Below are 23897 nucleotides of genomic sequence, written 5' to 3'. Positions count from 1 at the left end.
ATTGGGCCGGCACTGCCAAACTTTGTTCTTCATCCATCGCCAATCTTCCTTCATCCGCCGTCTTCTTTGCTTGACCGTCGCCGCAGAACTGAAGGCTCAGCTTGGCGGCATCTAACATCAGATGCCGAGATCAGAGGGAGCTGTAACGTGGCGAGCCATGAGGCTTGTTGCGTTTGCTTTTCATTGGCTGCCGGCTCGAGACCGGTGTCAAATTTAAATTGATGCCACCGCCCGCTTCCCGACCAACTGCCATCCGGCTCCTCGCAAAACTGGGACAATTGGGCGACCCGAAGAATGTTCACGGGATGCCGGGACACAGGGTTCAATTCTAGTATGTTCCCGGGGAAATCGGGATATATAGCAAATCTAAGCGGGGGGCATGGCTCTACGATTGCGTCATCATGGCCGCGCCTCCGCTACACAATGCAGAGATTACCGGCATTGTCATACCTGCTGAGGGTGTGTGTAGAGGTGCAGGGGTTATGCGGGCGTGTGGCAGGCAGCCAGAAGACTTGCCCAAATTTCCAGGCGCCTGGTAGTTCCACCCGATTTTCGGGAGCCTCCCAGCCGTACCAGGAAGGTAGGCAAGTATGCTTTACAATGCCAGTAATCTCTGCAATGAATGGTGAGGGGCGGGGCCACGATGATGATTGCACCCTCGCACCGCCCATCTATGCCATGCTACCTGCTGTGCAGGCAGTCAGATAGTTGGCAAGTCAGCCTTAAACCTGTGACATCATGGTATTATGTCTATGGAGCAGGGCTACTGGCTCTATGAAGTGCCCGGAGCGTCCTAAGGATGCTCCGTGCAGCTCCACAGACTGCCTGGCCTGCTCCTGGTTGCTCTGCAGTAGCGCTACTGGCTGCTGCACCCTGCAAGCCACATGTAGGTGACGGCACTGCTCGCACTCCCCTAGTTACAACGCTGCACTTGGGTCAGTGATTCTGCCCTCATATCCCAGAGTAAATGGGGCCTGATTCAGCAAGGAACGCAGTTGCTTATACGCACGCAATCGGCCGATTGTTGTGTTCTGCGCATGCATCGCAGTGCGCATGCGCGAACTAGCCACTGAGATTGGGACTGCGATCACAGATGATATGCAGACCCATGGCACAGTGATTGACAGGAAGTGCTGTTTGTGGGTGGTGACGGGGGTGGTCGGCCGAACGCAGGTGTTTCAGGGGTGTGCATAAATTATCCACTGCGTAGCCATACGCAGCCTGAGGCCTCATAGCGTTCGCTGAAGTAAGCAATTCCTGAGTGAGGTCTGACCTGCCTAAACCATGCGTATGGTCCGATGTTACCGATTGTTTTGCTATGTTGGCCAAGTATACGGATGTAAGGGGAAGTGGGCGTCTTTATGTCAGGCTGAGATCGCAATGCAAACATTTACATATCATCGCTGATATTAGCAACTGTGTTGCGTGCGTATAAGCAGAAGAGATCCATGCTGAATCAGGCCCATGGTCATTAGCCATTATCTCATGTGATATTTTTTTTAACCTGTACAGTCCGTTGGAACCTTTTTATATTGTATTGGTTGTCAATACTATTGTAATTTCCCATGCATTACCCTACACTGGTGCCATATAACAGTTAGTAAGGCTCCTGCATTGGCTATTCTGCAGAGCAGTCACTGTGTCCCTGCATCTGTAGTGAGGAGATGTTGCATCAATCTGTATCCCCGAATGCGCCCCCATCTTCTCACGCTGCCATGTTATTTTCCAAATTTCCGGTAAAAATCGGATTCATTCATGACATGACATATGGGTATGAGTGTTACAGACGCGTAATTTTACAGTTTTATAAGAGATTTTTGCTGTGGCGTCTCCACAACATTAGCCATCACTGTTTCTTAGTGCATTATTATAGCACATATAACATTAGCGTTATATGAATTCCCTTTTCATTCATGAGTCATGACAGGTAGAAAATCCGCCCCCCAGCCACAGTTTAACCCTCCAACCACACGGGGGCAGTGCCTGGCCGCGACGTGTGCATGGTGACTCCCGCCCCCGTTGCTATAGACCAACAGTTTGTTTACTTCCGGTCCGCGTCCCAGGTACAGTCTGTGACGGCTCTACGGGTGATATGTGTGTGAGAGCATCGGAGTGACGGCTCCTTCCCTGCTTCCCAGGCATGGCCGCCGAAGAGGAGGAGGAAAAGCCGGTACCCGGTGAGTGACCGCATCTCCGGCACACCGGCATTGCCAACCTACTGCAGGTCCCTAACTGCCCCCCTACTGCAGGTCCCTAACTGCCCCCCTACTGCAGGTCCCTAACTGCCCCCGACTGCAGGTCCCTAACTGCCCCCCGACTACAGGTCCCTAACTGCCCCCCGACTGCAGGTCCCTAACTGCCCCCCAACTGCAGGTCCCTGACTGCCCCCCTACTGCAGGTCCCTGACTGCCCCTCTTCTGCAGGTCCCTGACTGCCCCTCTTCTGCAGGTCCCTGACTGCCCCTCTTCTGCAGGTCCCTGACTGCCCCTCTTCTGCAGGTCCCTGACTGCCCCTCTTCTGCAGGTCCCTGACTGCCCCTCTTCTGCAGGTCCCTGACTGCCCCTCTTCTGCAGGTCCCTGACTGCCCCTCTTCTGCAGGTCCCTGACTGCCCCTCTTCTGCAGGTCCCTGACTGCCCCTCTTCTGCAGGTCCCTGACTGCCCCTCTTCTGCAGGTCCCTGACTGCCCCTCTTCTGCAGGTCCCTGACTGCCCCTCTTCTGCAGGTCCCTGACTGCCCCTCTTCTGCAGGTCCCTGACTGCCCCTCTTCTGCAGGTCCCTGACTGCCCCTCTTCTGCAGGTCCCTGACTGCCCCTCTTCTGCAGGTCCCTGACTGCCCCTCTTCTGCAGGTCCCTGACTGCCCCTCTTCTGCAGGTCCCTGACTGCCCCTCTTCTGCAGGTCCCTGACTGCCCCTCTTCTGCAGGTCCCTGACTGCCCCTCTTCTGCAGGTCCCTGACTGCCCCTCTTCTGCAGGTCCCTGACTGCCCCTCTTCTGCAGGTCCCTGACTGCCCCTCTTCTGCAGGTCCCTGACTGCCCCTCTTCTGCAGGTCCCTGACTGCCCCTCTTCTGCAGGTCCCTGACTGCCCCTCTTCTGCAGGTCCCTGACTGCTCCTCTTCTGCAGGTCCCTGACTGCCCCTCTTCTGCAGGTCCCTGACTGCCCCTCTTCTGCAGGTCCCTGACTGCCCCTCTTCTGCAGGTCCCTGACTGCCCCTCTTCTGCAGGTCTCTGACAGCCACCTTACTGCAGGTCCCTGACTGATCCCCTACTGCAGGTCCCTGACTGCCCCCCTACTGCAGGTCCCTGACTGCCCCCCTACTGCAGGTCCCTGACTGCCCCCCTACTGCAGGTCCCTGACTGCCCCCCTACTGCAGGTCCCTGACTGCCCCCCCCCACTGCAGGTCCCTGACTGCCCCCCCCTACTGCAGGTCCCTGACTGCCCCCCCTACTGCAGGTCCCTGACTGCCCCCCCTACTGCAGGTCCCTGACTGCCCCCCCCTACTGCAGGTCCCTGACTGCCCCCCCTACTGCAGGTCCCTGACTGCCCCCCCTACTGCAGGTCCCTGACTGCCCCCCCTACTGCAGGTCCCTGACTGCCCCCCCTACTGCAGGTCCCTGACTGCCCCCCCTACTGCACCTCTCCGACAGCCCCCCCTACTGCAGGTCCCTGACTGCCACCTACTGCACCTCTCTGACAGCCCCCATGGCCATATATGCATCTATGTAATTAAACATGTTTCTCAAGGTTTAGTCACAGCAGGCTTTTTTATGCACATTGTCTACAGTACCTGGCTGCTGGCATTCATCCTGCCTGAACTTACATGAATTACTGCAGTTCACTGATATGAATCTGTTATATTTGACCCAGTGTGCAGTACAAACCCCTTACAGTAATATCTTCCCTTGTAAAAACTATGCTTATTTTGCAACATTTTGGTCTATTACACTGAAGTTCGCTATCTTGATATAGATACTGCAACACTGTGCAATACTTTACCTTAAATAGCACGTATACAGGTAGTTATAAAATAACATATGCAGACTTATTGTACGTGTAGATTTTATGGCAGAGTGAAAGATAATGCTAATTTGCACTGATATTTTTTCAGTTCCTAAATTATTAAAGTAATGTTCAGTAAATGCGATATGTAATTTAAAGTTGTACTATATATTTGGTCTCACATTACTTTTATTATGCCTCACCCAGTGATATTACCTACATTGCTTATAAATTATGATTATTGCTTTTAACTCTGATGAAATTTAAGGGGAAATTATAAAAAAGTTTAAAATGTATGTAATAATGTTGTTTTCTTTATTTTTTTCTCTACTGTGTATACAATTTTTATTTTTCACACTATGTTGCTGTCAATTTTTTCCCTTGATGTATGGCCGGGCTTGTTTTGAGTTGTCTGTAGTGGGGCCACCTTCACTTTATGGCTGGGACCCTATTGGGCTCACTTTCTGGTAATTAACTGCCTTCCCCCTCAACTAGTATTGGTTGACCTATGCCCTCCTGCGATGTTCATTGACCATTCAAATGTAACAAATCTGACATCACATTTTTACAGGAGGCTCATTGAAGAGAGGACGACAACTCTTAGAGGCTCATGGATTGGAGACTGTATCTGCCCCTTATCGTACTAAAGCTAGGGGGGTGGCAGTAGTCTTGGCCAGGTGTTTACCTTACACTATTTTGGAGCGTATTGGTGATTAGGGTTTACGCTAGGGTGGCAGGGCGTCTAGTGTGAAAAAGGGGATGTGGCCACTCAAAAAGAGGCATGACCATTTAAAATGGGCGTTTCCTTAAAACACACTCCCTTTTTGTCCCTACAGGGGGCATGCTCAGCGCACTCAGAGATGTGGGGCAAGCCCCAAAGCTCTCCCTGCAGAGTGAAATCTATTTACCCGGCAGTTACTGTTTCACCTTAACTTTTCCCACCTGTGGGACACTGCGGCCCCCGGGTGGGGACAGCAGCCAACTGGCTGTTTCAGTGGGGCACGGCCATAAGGGCAGGGCGCATTTTAGCTTTTTAAAATCGGGCAGGGTGCGGAGCCCTGCTAAAACAGCCTAGTGGGAACGCTAGGTAATCCTGAGGGCCGCTTTCTTTGCTCACAGTTCAAATCTATAATACTAAGGGGCCATATTCAAGTAGAGGCGAAAAGTCCGAGGTCGGACTTTTCGCCGTCATCACAGGTTTGTCTGGGGATAAAGTATCGGGCGCGTGCCCGCCTATCCCCGTATTAATTTAGGAATCGGCGAAAACGGGACCCGGCATAAAGGTAAGTATTGAAAAGTCCTGTGACTTTTGGGGAAATCAGCCTGTCACACCCTGGGTACCCCCGAATTGGCCTGCTAAAGGTATTAGGGGTTTTTAAACTGTCCCGACAGGTGCTTTTATGCGTCTTTCAATATGTGGTGAAGAATTGCATTTAGCTTAATTTTTTTGGAAAAACAACTAGTCCCATCAAATTTGGGGTACATGAAAATGGGTGCAAGCATATTTTTAAGTCCCTAAAGTGCACTTTTAAAAATCATTAAAAATCCACCTGCCGCAATCAACCGCATTCTATAAAACACCTGCCGCATACTTGGGGAACCCTCCGAGTTGATTGCGCTAGTTTTTAAGTTTGTCCACCAATTTTTTTTTTTGTCCTCAAAACAAAACCACTTTTTTTGGGGTGTCCTATGGAAATTTGAAAATTTTTTTTTGGACACATAACTTTTAGGGGACATTCCAAGGGCTGCAGGGTACTTTTTTTTTAAAGTCTGCACCCCAAAACCCCATTTCTGCACTTTTTTTCGCCACCTATTCTATTATTATTATTATCTTTTATTTATATGGCGCCACAAGTGTTCCGCAGCGCCTTACATAGTACATAGAACTAATAGGTGAACAAGAAACAAGTAACTTACAGTACATTACAGTGCAGGACAAGGACACGACTTATATACATTGCTGAAATAGTGATTAAAGCACTCACAATAAGCTGCCGGGAGTTGGCGGTCCCGTGTAAGGTGCCCTAATGGGGAGTAGAGAGTAGAAGAAAATGTAAAGAGAAGCACATGAGGGAAGAGGTCCCTGCTCATGAGAGCTTACATTCTAAGGGGAGGGGCAGACAGACAGGCGTGACACAGAAGGGGAAGATAGGAAGGAAAGAGCATGAGGTGGGTTAGGATGAGTGCTGAAAGGCCTTGATGAAGTAGTGGGTCTTGAGAGCCCGTTTGAAGATTTGTAGAGAGGTGGAGAGTCTGATAGGGAGAGGGAGAGCATTCCAAAGGTAGGGAGCAGCACGGACAAAATCTCGGATGCGGGATTGGGAGGAAGTAATCAGTTGGCAAGAGAGGCGGCATGCATTAGTTGAGCGAAGTGGGCGGACGGGAGTGTGAAGGGAGAGAAGGTCAGAAATGTATGCGGGAGAGGATTTGGTGAGGGCTTTGTAGGCAAATGTAAGAACCTTGAATTGGCATCTGAAGGGGAAGGGGAGCCAGTGTAAGGCTTGAAGGAGAGGGGAAGCAGATGTAGAACGTCTGGAGAGGAAGATGAGCCGAGCAGCAGCATTGAGAACAGATTGTAGTGGAGAGAGGTGAGAGACTGGGAGGCCAGCTAGGAGAAGGTTACAGTAGTCCAATCTGGATATGACCAGTGAGTGGATGAGTGTTTTAGTGGCATCCTGGGTGAGGAAGGGTCTAATCCTGGAGATATTTTTTAGGTGAAAACGGCAGGACTGCGAGAGGTGCTGAATGTGCGGTTTAAAGGAGAGGGAGGAGTCTAGGATAACTCCAAGACAGCGCACTTTGGGGCTAGAGGAGATAGTTGTGCCATCAATAGATACTGTAATTGTGGAAAGTGATGTAGTGGAAGAGAGTGGGAAGATGATCAGCTCAGTCTTAGACATGTTAAGTTTAAGAAAGCGCTGGGACATCCACGAAGAGACAGCAGAGAGACAGTTGGAGATACGGGTAAGGAGCGAGGGGGAGAGCTCAGGGGTGGAAAGGTAAATTTGAGTATCATCTGCATAGAGATGATATTGGAGGTCAAAGGAGTTAATGAGTTCACCTAAAGAGGATGTATATAGGGAGAAAAGGAGAGGTCCAAGAACAGAACCTTGGGGAACTCCTACCTTTAGTGGAAGTGGAGGGGAAGAGGAGTCATGAGAGGACACAGCGAAGGAACGATCAGAGAGGTAGGAGGAAAGCCAGGAGAGGGCAGTGTCACGTAAACCGAGAGAGTAAAGGATTTGCAGGAGGAGAGGGTAGTCTACAGTGTCAAATGCAGCAGAGAGGTCAAGGAGAATGAGCAGAGAGTAGTGGCCCTTGGATTTGGCAGCAAGGAGGTCGTTGCTAACTTTCGTGAGGGCTGTTTCAGTGGAGTGGAGAGATCGGAAGCCAGATTGAAATGAGTCAAGGAGGGAGTGGGAGGAAAGAAAGGTGGTAAGGCGGTTGTAGACAATACGCTCAAGGAGTTTGGAAGCAAAAGGGAGAAGAGAGATGGGTCCATAGTTGGAAAGTATGTTAGGATCAAGGGTAGGTTTTTTAAGAATGGGGGAGACATGTTTGAATGCAGAAGGGACAGTGCCAGATGATAGGGAGAGATTAAGGAGGTGAGCCAGATGGGAACAGGCAGAAGGAGACAGGTGGGAGAGGAGACGGGAAGGGATAGGGTCAAGAGGGGAGGTGGAAGGTGGGGAGGACCGGATGAGGGCCTTGACTTCCTCTCCAGAAGCAGGGGAGAAGGATGTCAGAGTTGGTGAGACAGAAGGGGAGGGGTGGTAAGGGCAAGGAGGGGAAGGAGTGCTGAGGGTCTGATTGGATATGATGTCCTCATGTATGGAGTCAATTTTAGATGTAAAGTAGGTGGCAAAGTCGAGGGCAGAGAGCGAGGAGGGAAGGCGAGGAGTGGAAGGGCAGAGTAGGGAGTTGAAAGTGGCAAAGAGACGCCGGGGGTTTGAGGACTGGGAGGAGATGAGGTTCTTGAAATATGTTTGTTTGGAGAGAGACAGGGCAGCACTGTAGGAAGAGAGAATAAATTTGCAATGGAGGAAGTCAGCCTTAGAGCGTGACTTTCTCCACTGACGCTCTGCAATTCTTGGAACACTTTTGTAGGTATCTGGTGCATTTGGAATGCCAGGGTTGTGGTGTGGATCTGCGAGGGTGAGTAGTTATTGCTGGAGCAACAGAATCAAGAGCAGAAGTAAGGGAGGAATTGTACAGGGAAGTAGCTTGTTCAGAACAGGAGAGAGAAATGATAGGGGAGAGAAGAGAGTCCAGCAGGGAGGAAAAAGCAACAGTGTCAATTCTATGGTGAAAAGTTATCCCCCTTTTTTGACAAAGACTTTTCGCACCTGTGAAAAGTCTTTGAAATTGAATATGGGGAAAAGCGAAAATGATAACGGACTTTTCGCTCCTAATTGAATACGGCCCTAAGTGTACTTTACTTAATGTCTATGCCCCTAATTCCTCACAAACTATTTTTTTTCTCTTCTCCCATTTATAACTACAAAGGGACAATCCAACCCTAATTCTCAAGGGTGAATTTAATCACAACAAGTTCACCTTAAAAATCCCCTACTTCTGCCTTAACTCAGCCCTGCCGGGACAGTCATATCTCCTGATTTAAAGTTACCCATGGCCTAGTGGTTCACTGGAGACTGCTTAACCGTACAGGAAAATCATTTACTTTGTATTCAGGGATACATAAATTCTTTCATTGCATAGACTACATCCTTATACCTGATGGACTGGTGACTGAGGCGATTGACTCCAATATTACCAACATTTTAGTCTCCAACCATGCCCCGATCCTTGTTGAACTTTGTTAGCCCAGTCCTTGGAGAGAGTACAGATCCTGGAAGTTTGCAGATCATCTCTATCTTTCTGAAGACTTTTGATTATCTCTCAAACACAAATGGTTTGAACATCTAGACGGCAACCTGGGACACCCTGGTTTTATTCTGGGAAGCCTCTAAGACAGTCCTTTCTGACCATATTCTGTCCTACGTTTCTAACTATGCCAAATCAAATAAGATTAAATATGACTCACTTCGTCTGAACGTGTCCCTTATGTCATGTTTGTGTTTGTTTGTGAACCCAGACTGGAGTCTCTGGCTGGAGTTGGATCTGGAGCAAGCGGCTGAATGCTGGTCGACCTGACAATCCAGGTTTTAAGCATATCCAAGCAAAAAATATGGTAGTTGCTCAATCAGCTTAATGACATACTACAGGTGCTTGTAAAGGGCGGGGTTTACACTGAACTACAGAAAAAAGGAATTTGCCCTCCAGCACACTGCAGCAAAATCAAAAATACTTGAATCCTACATAATAATAGAAATTCAGAGGTATTGATTACATACATTTGCAAATATATGAATAAGCGCTGGGCCAACGTCAAGGCTCCTCTATACCAGCATCCCTAACATTAAGGGGTTCACGTCCGAGAAGCAAGGCACCTCAAAAAATTCCAGCCAAGGACCATCAGCAGGGCATCACACGAAAAGGGGAAAAAAGGTGATAGTGAAGTGTAAAGGATAGATGTGTAAAGATAAATCAATAAGTGTTAATGAAATGTAAAATAATTAAAATGACATAAATAATATACAAACCATTAGAGAAGTGAAAAAATATTCTATAACCACGCTTGACCACATGTGACTTAATTAGTACCTCAGTCAATTTGATTTGACTACCTCTGCTCAACCATGAATATCTCTAAACCTGAGCTGTTGGTGTGCCTTGAGGACCGCTTTTGGGAATGGTGAAATGTATAGGGAGTGCATTGTGTGTAACTTGTAGCCAAAATCTGTCTGTTTGCGATTGGAGACACTGGTGGAACAGCCAGACTCTTGGTTGGAACCAGAGTGGAGATAATTGTTGCACATAGGTGCAGGTAGACAGGATGAAGGAGAGCTTGGGTAACTTCAACAAGGCTAGAACCAGATGGGAACTGGATTAAGTGAAACCCGGAGTTGCTCTGGACCAAACTGGGACTGGAATACTCTGGCCTGGAGTGGAACCGAAATGCTGGAGAACCAGAACGAGACCGGAATGCTGAGGACCGGTATGGGATCAGAATACTTGAGGACAGGACTAGAACCAGCAGCGCAGTTGGATGGAAACTGCATCAGAAGTCTCTAGGCAAATAGACAGGTTTGTCTGCAGGAGCTCAGGAAGCAGGACGGTGAACAACATTGCACTGGCACTGGTTATTTCAAAGAAAAATTCTTTATTAACCCTGGTCCTCCAGGGATTGTCTACAGGCATCCGGTGGTGGAATACTGGTCTCCCATTGGTGATGAGGAAGTTACCTGACACGGACTGTCATGGTGGCGCCCATGGGAAGGCGTCTGCGGGAATTGCTGCATGTGAATGCCAGGAGCATGGAGACTGCTGCGGGAATGCAGAGCAGCATCCACATTGCGAATGGAGGCACGTGGGAGAGCTGAGAGTTTACTGAAGTGCCAAGGACCAGAGCTGAGAGACAGGTAACTGGTCTTGCATCAGGGAACTTGGGAGTGTTTTGTGACACCTTCGTTTTAATGCTTATGTTTCCAACTCGACTGACAAGCTTTTACAGGCTTATAAGCAGGCTAGACAACTGTTTGAGTTTCTGAGTCTCCCATTGAAGTTATCATTAAATCGTTTTTACAGGCGGTTCTTTCTTCTTTTCTTTTAAGTCCCCTGGCCCTGATGGTTCTCAGTGGAATACTACAAGATCCTTCAACCGGACCTTGGGCCTGATTCATCACGGGTCTCAACAGCGTATGCAGATCGGCCGATGGTGCGTACTGCGCATGCATATGCACCGCAGTGCGCGTGCGTGCGTTGGCATTGCATTCGCACTGCAATCACCTATGCAGATAGAAAGCCATCGCAGATCGAGGGATGGGACATCAGCTATTGGGGGATGGTGACGGGAGAGTGGTTGTAGAAACGCTGGTGTGCCTGTCCGTTTGAACGCCATTTCCTGGGTGTGCATAAATTAGCCACTGCGACGGCATACGCAGCTTGAGTACTCACTGCGTGCGACTACAGTTGCAATTTCTGAGTAAGGTCAGACCTGTTGTATGTGCGCGAGGGGCCAATGTTACTCGAAGCTACCGATGAATACTCAGGTCTGGGAGAAAGCAGTAGTGGGCATCTCTATGCTGGCTTTGCGCTTTCAAGCAGCATATTTTCGCAGCAGGTCTGCGTGCATAATCGCAACTGCGACTGCAGTAGCAATCCGTAGTGAATCAGACCCCTTGTCCTTATTTTACATGAGCTCTTTCCACACCTACATAGGAATTATCCTGATTACCCTACCTATAATTCAGAATTTACTACACTTTTGAAGCCTAGAAAGGACACTGAGTCTGAAGCCTCATATCGTCCAATGACACTTTTAAACTTTAGCTTTTGGCCAGAATTATGACTACTAGACTTAAAACTATTCTCCCTGCTCTCTTGACTGAACCCCAACTTGGCTATGTATCGGGAAGGCACTCCGTTAAAGGGATATGGAAAGCAAATACAGTCATTGTCTCTTCTTCTCAATCCTCCTCCTTAAACATGTGACTTAAGGGTAAATTTACTAAAGTGAGAGTTTTTAGAAGTGAGTTTTAGAAGAGATGTTGCCCATAGCAACCAATCAGATTCTAGCTATTATCTTCTAGAAGGTGCTAGTTAAATGTTAAGTAGAATATGATTGGTTGCTATGGGCAACATCTCTTCTAAAACTCACTTCTAAAAACTCTCACTGAGTAAGTTTACCCCTTAGTCTCAATGCCAATAAGACACTCAGAACTGTTTCTTGGTCCCTTCTGTATGAAATATTAAAACTGAGGGGTTTTGGTAAGGAATTTATAGATTTTCTATAGATGATCTACATCATAAATGTAAATGTCATCACTGCCTATCTGTACTACATCTACCCCTCATCAATAACCCTAACTTCCAGGATGGTGAAGCCACATTCCCCTTTACTTCTTGGCACAAAATGGGTCTTCGTAAGGTTTGTCAGTTATTATGTAAACCATCTAAAAAGTCAATGACATAGTCCTCTATATGAGGTCTACCCAGGACTGACATCTTTTAACCTTTTGTTCCTTCAGGCCCAGCATTATGCCAGTTCAGTGGCTTGTCCTTTTAGTAACTCTGATTGGTCAAACCCCTTAAACACACTCCTTCTCCTCCACCCTCTCTACCTTAAGACTATATTGTCTAATTATACATTTTTACAGACCTCACTGAACTATAGCCCTCTACACACTGAGCTGAGCTGATGACGAGATCACCTACCCCATCTCTCTGTAAACTCATTACTCCATGCCCTCACCACTACTTCTAAATTATTGCCTGAAATAATTTATGTTGAAATTGTTTTGAAAATATTTCATAGGGTTTATTTATCCCCATCTAAGCATTTTTACATGGGCCTTTCGTCTTCCTGCAAGTGTATTAAATGTGGCTCCCTTAGGGCTGATTTGTTCCATTTTTATGGATTGCCCATTTTTAAATGATTTTGGTCATTGTTGGGAGGTTCACAAATGCTTTTTGGTTAATATCCTTTTAAAAGCGGTGTGGGCTATTTTTGGCGTCTTACCATATGGTACTATGATTTTTCTGGATGGTCGTAGATTGCTTCTTGCAGTCTCGACAGCTTGTTGGAAAACCATACTTCAAATGTGGATCCATCCCTTCCCACCGTCCCAAGTCTTATTGTGGGAAAAGTTATTTTTTCTTTTCCATATAGATTGGTTGGAGGCATCTCTCCAGAATGAGTCCTACTCAAGAACTATTTAAGATGTTGGAGAGTTCTTTCAGCACATATCCAGCATCGCTTTATGAGTTGATTACACGTTACGACTTGGAACTCATATTGTATAAATGATCCCCCAAATCGTATTGGCGGTCTGATTTTTAGCTGTCTTGGTTTTTGCCTCTCTTTGTTTTTTTCTTTTTGGGTTTTCCCTGGTCTCTCCGTGCCTTATGGACGTTTTCTATTGGTTTGTTATCCATATGTCTGTTTATCTGTTATTGACAGTCTGGGGGCGATTCAATTGTTTGGAGCTCCCCCTGCTGGGCGTCTATACGAATAGCTGCCCCGACAGAGCAATTAAATTGTTTCTCTGTTCGGCCGCCCGTTAGTATTTAACGCGACTAAAAGCACCAAGCTTAGTCACGCAAAGCAGCTAAACCCATCTAAAGAAGTGGTTAGGGCGACCAAACAACGGACTTTGCACACTTTTTTCTTCTTGCACCTCAGGAGGTGCGAGACAAAATGTGTCCCCCGCGGCTTTAGGCGTCCGAACGGAGCAACAATTGAATTGCTCCATCAGGCACCCACTCGTATAGACGCCCAGCGGGGGGTGCCCAAAGCAATTGAATCACCCTCTTTGTGTTATACTCTTCATGTTTACCTCCTTCATTTGTTACCTTGCTGGTTCATTGCTCAACGCTCTATGTCGGTGATTCAATTGTTAGCGCCGGCAGCTGTCAGTGCCGGGCGCCTGATAGAGCATTTCAATTGTTGCTACGTTTGGGCGCGATCAGCCGCCGGCGCCTGCTCTCCCCCTCATTAGGAAGTGAGCACAAATGTGCAACAAGTCAGTGGTTTGGGCACCCAAATGGTAGTTTGGGCATCTTAACCAGGACTTTAGACAAGCGCAATAATTAATGAGAACCCAAAAACAATAAAATTGCAACATTTGGGTGCCCATTAATCAGCGCCCTTTGTATTTTGTTTCATGACTTACCTAATTCCATGATGTATTTGCTGTGTGTGTTGTCTGTTACCCTTATAGTCTGTCCTTTGTTCAGAGTTAAAAACCAGTAAAAACCAAAAAAAAAAGGCTTTTCCTCCCTCTTCCCTCCTCCCTTCTCTCTCCTCTCTCCTCCCATGGAGGGATCTTCAATGACTTCTTTATAAGGGCATGGAGTGATGCTGTGCTGGTTTGTGTAGCCAGGCAGACCAATAAGAAGCTGCAATTATGGAGAGTTCATCTCTTATTGGTCCTTCCATTTATACCCCCTGCCACTATGAAGCTGTGAATAGAAAAGATGTGTGTATGGTTCAAAGGTGCCTATCCACTAGAAGACAGGCAAAAGACTGCACGATTACGACATTGTAATCGTGCAGTCGTTTGTCAGTCTGTGATGTACCTACACTGAATGAGCAGTCGTTCAGTGTAGACACAATCAATCATCTGCAAACATGCTGAACCTGACGTTATCGTCAGGTTGACCAGCATGTTTGCCCGGTGATAGATGTCTAAACGACTAATTTATGAAACAATCTGCAAATGATTTTCAGACGATTATCGATATCTTTCAATTGCTCATTTTAATCATTTAGTGGATTGTTGCCTTTGCAATACAGAAATGGAGGAATCACAGGAAAAACTATTCAGGTTGGTGAACACTGACCTGTAGGGTGCTATATTGCTAATGTTCAGAAATACATTTTTCATTTTCAGCTGAGTTGATTTTTCAGGAGAAACATTCAACGTTTATGAATGCGGTAGTTATGATGTAATGGTGGTGAGTTAGAGTTGTCAGGTAATCCTATTATACAAGCAACTAGCTCTATTTTACTATTGCATTTTATAAATTTTTATAAAAATGCATTTGATAAATTTGTCTTTCATAGACAATGCGACTAATGGGGCCTATCCATTAGCAGATCTTTCTGAAACACAAAAGATTTATCTTGAAAATTCTGGTGGCTGGTGTGACAGATATCTGTCATGTACATGACAGATTTTTGCAAACGACGAACGATATTGCATGACATCATTCTGGGAGTGGATTTTTTAAAAATGTTTCTATTCATTTTCATTAAAAAATCGTTCGTCGTTTACCGCGACAGATATGTCTAATATCTGTGAGCGATGAAGGATAATTGACCAACATGTTGGAAAGACAAAAGACCCAATTTGTCGGCCGCGGGAGTGCGCATTTTTATTGTTCAGAGCCTATCCATTAGCAGATAAATTGAATGACTGAACAATAAATCGTTCATCGTTCAAATTTATCTGCTAATGGATAGGCCCCTTAAAGCTGGGCATACATTGTCAGACTGACAGACATTTTATCTGACACTTCAAACTGGACAGATTACTTATCTAAATAATTTAATTTGTTCAATTCATCCCTGTCTGTGATAATGAATCCAACAAAACACATTAGGGTTAGACTACTTACGGTCAGGCATCAGGATTCTGACTGTCGGGATGTTACTGTCGGTATTCTGACCACCGGCATCCCGACCACTGGGATCCCATACCCAACCTATGTCAAAGTTTATGGGCCACAATATCTGTCTTCCTCCCCTGGGGAAGAAACATTTACCGTTACCCCCTGTGAAGGAATGTGGAAAATGTTGGTCGCTCGGACCAGGGCAGCACATACATTGGGCACGATTCTATTCAACGCGATGTAAATAGCTCCGGGAGTGAGCTCCCGGAGCTATTCAATACACCGCGCTGCCAAGTCCGACTAATGATTTCTTCTCTCATCCCTCCGGGGATGAGAGAAGAAATCCGACAAAAGTCCCGGCGCGAGGCTGTTTTCTGCCCTTCGCGCCTGGAAAACAGCCTCGCGCCGGGAAGTTAGGTCGGGGAATGCCCGTTATCGCGCCTAAACACCCTATTTACATCGCGTTGAATAGAATCGTGCCCAATGACCAATGTGGTCGATTAGCAGCTCACAAATCATCTGATTTTTCGGCCCTGCCGGATGATTTGGCATGTCCGACAGATGGATCATTTGTGGTCGATCGTGCAAATACACTGTACAATTATCTGGCTTATCCGTTAGTATCTGGCGGATAAGTCAGATAACTTATATTGGGCATACATTTTACAATTACCTTCAGAGGTTTCTGTTTGTTGTTTGAATATTTACAGTATATCCCATCCAAACAAGTAAAATTGAGTTTGAGCAGCTCTGTTAAATGGTGCCATGAAATTAATATTTAAAAACCTATTTTTCCCTTGGACAATTACTTGTTACAAATAATACCAATATATTTTATCCTACATAAAACCAACTAGTTTTAAAGTGTTGCATAAAAGACACCAACTACTTTTCATTTTAGGTGTGTTCATCAAGTGAATTGCAAGCAACGTTCTCACAAGATTTATCCTGTCAGTTTTTCAGTTTATTCAGGTCATCCTAGTAAACTTTAGTTAATAGTTGCGTGAACCTGTAAATCAATGTTTAACTAAAGGAAACCAAATCATGCAGTTTGTGCATAATTGTATGTGTTGTTGCTATTCATTAATAACCTAATGCTGGAGATTTCACAGAATTCTCCTGAAAAAGGCTAATTAGTTCTGCAGACCCTATTATAATCAATGGGGATTTTGGTCTGATCCTCAAATGGTGTAAACCCCTTTGCTTTTTCGCAGGAGAGGGATCCCTCTCCCGCAGCCTCTGTCCTGCTCCAGAAAGTGACAATGTGCACATGCCCAATGTCAGATTCTCGGGAGTCTTTCAAAGATGTGAAAGATTCCCCCGATGTGGCCGGGATGTAACTTGCAGGGACAGCGGTTCTCACAAACATTGTCCCTGTAAGTTACATTTAGTACATACAGGGGCGCCGAGAGAGGGGAGCGGGTACTAATTACCCGGGCTTGCTGGAGGGACCCAGCACACAGCAGTGTACTCTGCCTGTGGGGGGGAGCGATCATCCTGATCGTACCCCCCCCCCTGGATATTCGCTGGGCTGAGGGGGGTCACAGCGCCACCCTCCCCAGCACGCATAAGGGGACGTGGTCACATCTCCTGTGATTAGGCCACGCCCCCTTCACCCAGGCCCAACGCAGCTCTCGGCAGCCCTGAGTACCAGTATATTTACTTCAAAATAAAAATGTCAGTGATTATACAGACTGCTATTCTAATCGTGGCAGTGCCGCAATTATGAATACTTAGACCCACAGATCTTTTATTTTTCTGATGAAATGAATTCCAAAATGAATGACTGTCATAAGAGGAATTATATGTAATATTATATTAACATTTTAAGTTTCATTTTAGTCATATAAATTTTATCCATTATAAAAAAAAAAACTACATTTGATAAGAATATGCTGGATTGCTTGCCTCCTGTAGCACTTGCTGAAAGTCATGTGCAGTGCAGTTCACATCAAACCTAAAGCAGCTGGCCAATAGTCTTCACAGACAGCAATCTAGGTTTAGACTACATAGCAAAGTTTGGTTGTCAATAAAACTCATTCAGCTTTATGTCCTCTCATCTAATTTGATTCTTAATTCATCTGTCTATTCAAAATCCTTGAAGTAATAAATGCTATTACATTTAGTCTTGAATTACTCTTCACACTCAGGGGTATATTTACTAAAGTGCTGTTTTTTACTTGTGGAGATGTTGCCCATAGCAACCAATCAGATTCTACTTAACATTTATCTAGCACCTTCTAGAAGATAGTAGCTAGAATCTGGTTGCTATGGGCAACATCTCTGCTTCTAACAACCAGCACTTTAGTAATTATACCTCTCAGAATCCTTACTAAATGTAATGCCTTTTGCTTAGAGATTGAAAGGATACAAACCCATTCTTATGCACCATATTCTGTTAGGTGATCAGCCTGAGTGTGAGAGAGAAAAAGATATTGGTTTCCGAAGAAGAATAAACATGTACATACAGAACACATAACAAGAAACTGCCGCAAAAAATGGCCTAAGAATCCTCAAGATAAGGCTTCTGGTCCTGCCCATTCTTGTGATGCACAGGGGAAGACTGTATGATGCTCACCTGACTAGCCTCTTCTTAGGTGCACATACAGTACATCCAATTGCTTTCTTCTTCTCATGCGAGTTATGTGCTGCTGACTGTCCTCCCACCTTTGGTGCAGTGAATTTCACTGGACACTCTGCATCTATATTATCTCAGGCCTGAACATTTATGTGCTCATGTTTCCTAACCTGGGTGCTCTTGCCTTTAGTGTTGCCAAAGCTTGCTTTGTTCCTGACCATTGTTCTGTGCTGCTTGTGTTGAATTTATGCTTGTTATTCACCTCAATTTTGTTTGCTTGCTGACTTTGTACCATTTTGTCCGTTTGTGTATGACCTGACCTATCTGACCTCTCACCCCATCGATAGATGTAGCTAATTTGGTCAGCCGACTATAGTTATCTATGAAATGCAAAATGAATGCAGTAGTTATGAAGAGCACTTCTGACTATATACAGGATGAAATCAGGCCTCTGAATAGCAACAAGAGAATCCCACAAGAAATTGATAATAATATAACTAATAAGAACAAAGGAAAAAGGCATGCAGAAAGAAAAATACTGTAGGCGAATAAAGGTTAGGATGCCCCAAGAAGTACAAAAGTAAAGATGAAAGAAAAAAGTTAATTCTAAGAATAATCTATATAATAAAGTACTGTTAATAGAAATTGACAGTTGACGGGCGGGAGAGGAGGAGAAACAGAAAGAGGGAGGCGTTAAAGATCGAGAGGGAGTAAAGAAAAACCCAGGCAACTGCGGTAACAACATTTAGGGGCATATGTATCAAAGCTTGATGTGAGATAAAATTGGGAGATTATATTATATATATATATATATATATATATATATATATATCAACCAATCAGCTTCTAACTTACATCTTACATTTTGCAGGCTGTGTTGAAGAAATGATAGTTTGGAGCTGATTGGTTGGTGATGTATATCTCACAATTTTGTCTCACATCGAGCTTTGATACATATGCCCCTTAGTATAAAACGTTGCATTCAATAAAATATTTTAAGAAATGTCAGAGCAAATAGTGATCACATCTTGATTTTTGTTCATAGACCTTTATCTGTTTACAGTGCATGTAAGATTATATATTAAGTACTATCCGTGCAGGTATTCAGGGACCCATGTGTACAGTGTAGAATCCTAAGTTACGGGTCTATGTACAAATTTTTGGATATGGACAAAGTACCAACCTATCAGCTCCTAACTGTCATTTTTCAAACAGCCTGTAACATAACAGGAGCTGATTGGTTGGTACTTTATCTTCATCTGCTTTATCCATTGCCAAGGCTTAGTACATAGACCCCCATAGTTTCATATGCACAATGATGTATTCAGCAAAGGACATATAACTCACTTTAGATTCCGGATAAATCGCAGTCTTGGGGGTAAATTTGTAAAGTGAGAGTTTTAGAAGTGGAGCTGTTGCCCATAGCAACCAATCAGATTCTAGCTATTATCTTCTAGAAGGTGCTTTTTTAAATGTTGTGTAGAATCTGATTGTTTGCTATGGGCAGCATCTCCACTTCTAGAAACTCTCACTTTAGTAAATTTACCCCTTGGAATTGCCAGGAAGCTGAAGTGATGAATCTTTCTTTCCTGAAACTTGAATTTGTCTATCAGCAGAAATACTTTTACAAAGGGTTTAGGTTTGTGGTTTTCTTTTCACGAACAATGCATGCAGCATATCTACCGTATATGCAGACAGTTCAGTAATCTTAAATTATTTCTCATTTATTTCTATAATAGATTCTGGAGCACTTTTTACATTTGGAAAAAGTAAGTTTGCAGACAACTGTCCCAGCAAGTTTTGGTTAAAAAATGACAAGCCTGCACACATAGCATGCGGAGATGAACACACAGCTTTGGTCACAGGTTAGTACAAACATTTCCCATTTTTTTTTAAATATGGAGGCCTAGCGCCTGATGGCCATTATCTCCATTAGAATAATTTTTTTCTAGGCTGATTCAGGCCATAATAAGAGTTTAATTGCAATGTTTTAATCCGTTTTGCAGAGATTTAGAACGTCTCCTTTCTTGCCTGGATCATTGCTTGGAGAAAATACTTACATTTTACTTGTTAGTCCAATGGGAAATTTGATGACTGTATAATCATGCTTGTGATCTGCAGAAAGAGCCTTTTCCAAAGTTTTCTTTACAGTGTTACAGTTTGAGTAGTGAATCTATGCAATTGTCACACTCGATAACAGTAGACTCAAGAAAGTAGTTTACTAAAATGAGAGCGTTGAGCTAGAACATTATCTGATTGCTTATCTGGAGTTAGAGACAGCTATATTTCTCTTTTAGGACAAATTGAACTATCTTTTTATTGAGGTTTTCCCTTTCTCTGGATAAGCTGCCATTAACACCATTATTACATAAGAAAAGGTCCTCCTGCTGATTCCTGGTTTGTGGTGGAAATTGCTGTTTCAGGCATCATTCCAAAATGTCCCAGAAATGCACAGCTGGGTTCATATCTAATGACTGAGTAGGTCATGACATATGGCTAATATATGTGTTATGATAGTCAGACCAGTGGACAACTGCACATGCTTTGAGGACTTATTCAATCTGTACGATATTCCTCCTGTTTGGCAAGATGATCACTTAGTACCAATAAGTAGTGATTAGCATTGATCTTGTCTTTTAAAGGAACACATCCAAACCTTGCCACTTTAATATGGAATCACCAGAGCGCGTCAACATTGAAATCAAACACTTGGGACGTAGAGTTTTAAACACATGTGCGCTAGTCTGTTTATCAAGAACCTAGTGAAAGATGATTAATTTGACCACCCACAGATAATTAAACTGATTCAACTTCCATCCCTGCTCGCTGGTCCATTGTTTGTGCCTTTGTATCCTCTTGAGCAAAGGTGGTAACTATATGGCTTAGATATGAGGCTAGATAATAGAGTTTTAGATCAGGAATCCCTGGCCACCTCTGTTTCTTGGCTTCTTGAGTATGGAGAAAGATGTTATTGGTGGCTTGTCACTCCATAGGAAACTTGAAGACCACATTTGGGACTGTCACCAGGAGGGTTTTAAAAATCTGTAATAGCTTTGGAACTAGGCTCCTTTTAAGAGCAATTAACCTACCCAGTACGAGATAATTACTTTTCTCCCATGAGAGAAGGTCTGACTTAAGTTTAGCTGTTACGTGGGAAAAGTTTTCATTGTATAAGTGCTCATAAAGGGAAGTAATTTACACTCCCAGATATTTTATCTTTTGTTTATACCAGCAACATTACTCTTGTATCTATGCTAACCATGATTATAAGCAACAAGGCAGTCTAACAATTTCTCTTAATGGCTGTGATCATGCTGGGATGTTGTTTGCTGCAGTTTGTGGATTTCCCCTTCAATTTAGTCAAACCAGTAAAAGCTTAAAGTTGACCTAATTCATGGTAGAGATGTCCCCTCATACACTATTGCCGCAGTCGTGTCAAACAGCCCTTCTCGGTGCACCAAGTCACGTGCGACTCTGCTTGCGCCGAGCGTGTTTTTTGTTCAAATGTGTGTCTTAGTTGCAAAGTGGTGCGACAAAACCGTTTTATGAGACTCCACTGATTAATTTGATATGCGACACTTGTATTTCTATGTGCGACTGAGTCTGAATACGAGCAAAAAAGGCACTACACCACTCTGCACAGCTCACTCATGCCAGGCGCCTCACACTGCATGGCGTACGGAGGCTAGGGGGTATATATACTGAAGTGAGAGTTTTTAGAAGTGGAGATGTTGCCCATAGCAACCAATCAGATTCTAGCTATTATCTTCTAGTAGGTGCTAGTTAAATGTTAAATAGAATCTGATTGGTTGCTATGGGCAACATCTCCACTTCTAAAAACTCTCACTTTAGTAAATATACCCCTAAGTGTATTAGGACACATTTGTACCATAACCAAAACTCTCCTAAATATGCTTTGCTCAGTATGGTGGGAAAAAAAAGCAATGTAAACAAATGGGTGAGGGGGTAATTTTCTTCCTAAAAAGGCAATTGGAGATAAATTTTCAGGATCTGTCACCACCATTATTATTATTCTTTATTTATATGGCGCCACAAAGGTTCCGCAGCGCCTTACACAGTACATAAATGAGCACACAAGAAAAACAGTAATAGTAATACAAAACAACGCAGGACAAGGACATGGTTTATAAACATAGTTGCATAACACAAGCAGCAGGGCATCAGCAACCAAGTGTTAGGTACCAATTGGGGACTTAGGAGTAAATGATAGTAAAAGTAGGGGGAGGAGAAGTACATGAGGGACGAGGGCCCTGCTCGTGAGAGCTTACATTCTAAAGGGGAGGGGCAGACAGACAGGGGCGACACAGATGAGGTAGATAGTGAGGAAGGAGCATGGAGCAGTGCAGTGTGTTAGGATATATGCTGCGGAATGTGTGTGTATAAGATGACCTTATGTTTTGTCAAAATTCAGTCCTTCGTTCATCTATCTCTATGACAAAAAATAGATTTTATGTTATTTGCATGAGAAATGTACAAAATAAAGTTGTTGCACTGTAATTTTTGTCTGTTATATTTTACCATCTAAATACCTCCAGCTAAAATGTGACTATTATGGGACTACCCCGCCATCCTAATAGTTAATACTTTAATCCTAGCTGCTGGGTGCTATGCCATGCTCCTGTGAGTGGGTGCTTTTCACATGCTAGACCCACCCACAAAGAGGTGCAGCCATGCCCATCTCCAGCGGGAGGGGGGACAGAATGTTGCTGTACTTGGGCCCAGGATTTCTCTTTGCAGCCCTGGAGGGGACCTGCAGAGACAGTAGGGAATGGGGCTTAGTGGTGGGGTAGCAAGGCCATGGAGGGAGGGAGGTGGTTGAGAGTGGAGGAACAGGAAAGGTAGGTGAGAGAAGTAGAGGGTTGGAAGGGAGACTGGTGAGAGAAAAAAGGGGGCACAGAAAGTGGAGGAGACAAGAGGAAGAGGATAGGGGTGGAAAAAGTAGGTAAGCAGAGGATTATGTAGACACTGAATAAGGGGGTGGTTGAAGTAAATGTGCTCATGCTGTGGGTGAGGTAATAAGTGAGATGAAAACTTGAGTGGAGGCTGTGTGATAGAGGGGTCTATTTACTACGACTTGGATGAAGATAAAGTGAAAGGAGATAAGGTACCAGCCAATCCGCTCCTAACTGTCATTTTTCAAACACAGCCTGTGAAATGGTAGTTAGGAGCTGATTGCCTGGTACCTTCCTGGTACAGGAATTAGTTATTAAAATGAAGATTGAGTAAAGTAGATAGATGTGATGCAATGGAAAAAGGTAATACAGTACAAACAGGATTTTCAGTAGTATGAAGGCAAAAATTACAATGTACAGAGCTGATCTAGTCAGAGGTGTTTTGAACAAAAGCAATCAGTAAGGGCAGCACGGAGATTGGAAAGTGCAGTAAGGAGTTTCCTGGATACAGTATGCATACCATAAGGTTCTCTACCAATTATAAACACAGACACAGTTTCTTTTAAAAAGGCAGTGGCAAACGCAGGATTTTGAAAGGGGGATTTCCAAATAATTGCTTACAGAGCCAATGACAAAAAAAAAGTCTAACCAGAATAATCCTGCAATATACACTTTATTGTGTACTTCAAGTGTTTTAATATAAATAACAATAAATAATATAAATAACAAGGCGTCTGGGCATAAAACTTGCACAATGTGATTTTTAGCAACTGCACATGTGCGAGAACCTCAGAAAGCCAGTACGGTAAATGTGTTACCCTGAGTGTACACACAATGATGCTGCTGCGATCGGATCAGATGGTATGGGAGTTCCTAGGCGGTGACCTGAAGTGAACGCAAAAAGGAGTGTCTCATGGGCATGTTATGGGAGTGTTGTGGGGTCATCGGTGAGAGCTGCTGTGTTCTCATATAGCCGCAGCTACAGATGTCATGTTTAGATGGAGAAACTGTGCCTAACTAGTCAGAGTCAGAACGCAGTGGCGTAACTAAACATTTTGCTCCCCACCTGCAAAAAAAGTTTTTGGCGCCCACCCCCAAATGGCATTTTGATAATACTAGTGCAGGGCCGTTTGTAGGCAATTTGGCTCCTAGTGCGAACAGTTAAAAATGCGCCTTCATCCTCCGCAGACAGTTTACATCATTTTTCTTCCTTATAGTAATGCCCATTACAC

The 23897-nt window shown here is 44.6% G+C and overlaps 1 protein-coding gene across 2 annotated transcripts in view; it reads left to right on the top strand.

Moving 5' to 3' along the window:
* Positions 1-2056: 2056 nt before the first annotated feature.
* Positions 2057-23897, top strand: part of RPGR (retinitis pigmentosa GTPase regulator) — a 131952-nt gene continuing 110111 nt past the window's right edge. For both annotated transcript variants that reach the window (XM_088451688.1, XM_088451689.1), the window contains exons 1-2: positions 2057-2177; positions 19492-19617. In XM_088451688.1, coding sequence (XP_088307814.1) covers positions 2141-2177; positions 19492-19617 — 163 coding nt within the window. In that variant the 5' untranslated portion in view covers positions 2057-2140. The remainder of the gene's footprint in view (positions 2178-19491; positions 19618-23897) is intronic.

The sequence above is a fragment of the Taudactylus pleione genome, unplaced genomic scaffold, assembly GCF_031769625.1.
Source record: "Taudactylus pleione unplaced genomic scaffold, aTauple2 ptg000026l, whole genome shotgun sequence".
NCBI lineage: Eukaryota > Metazoa > Chordata > Amphibia > Anura > Myobatrachidae > Taudactylus > Taudactylus pleione.
This window is presented reverse-complemented; position numbering and strand designations above follow the sequence as displayed.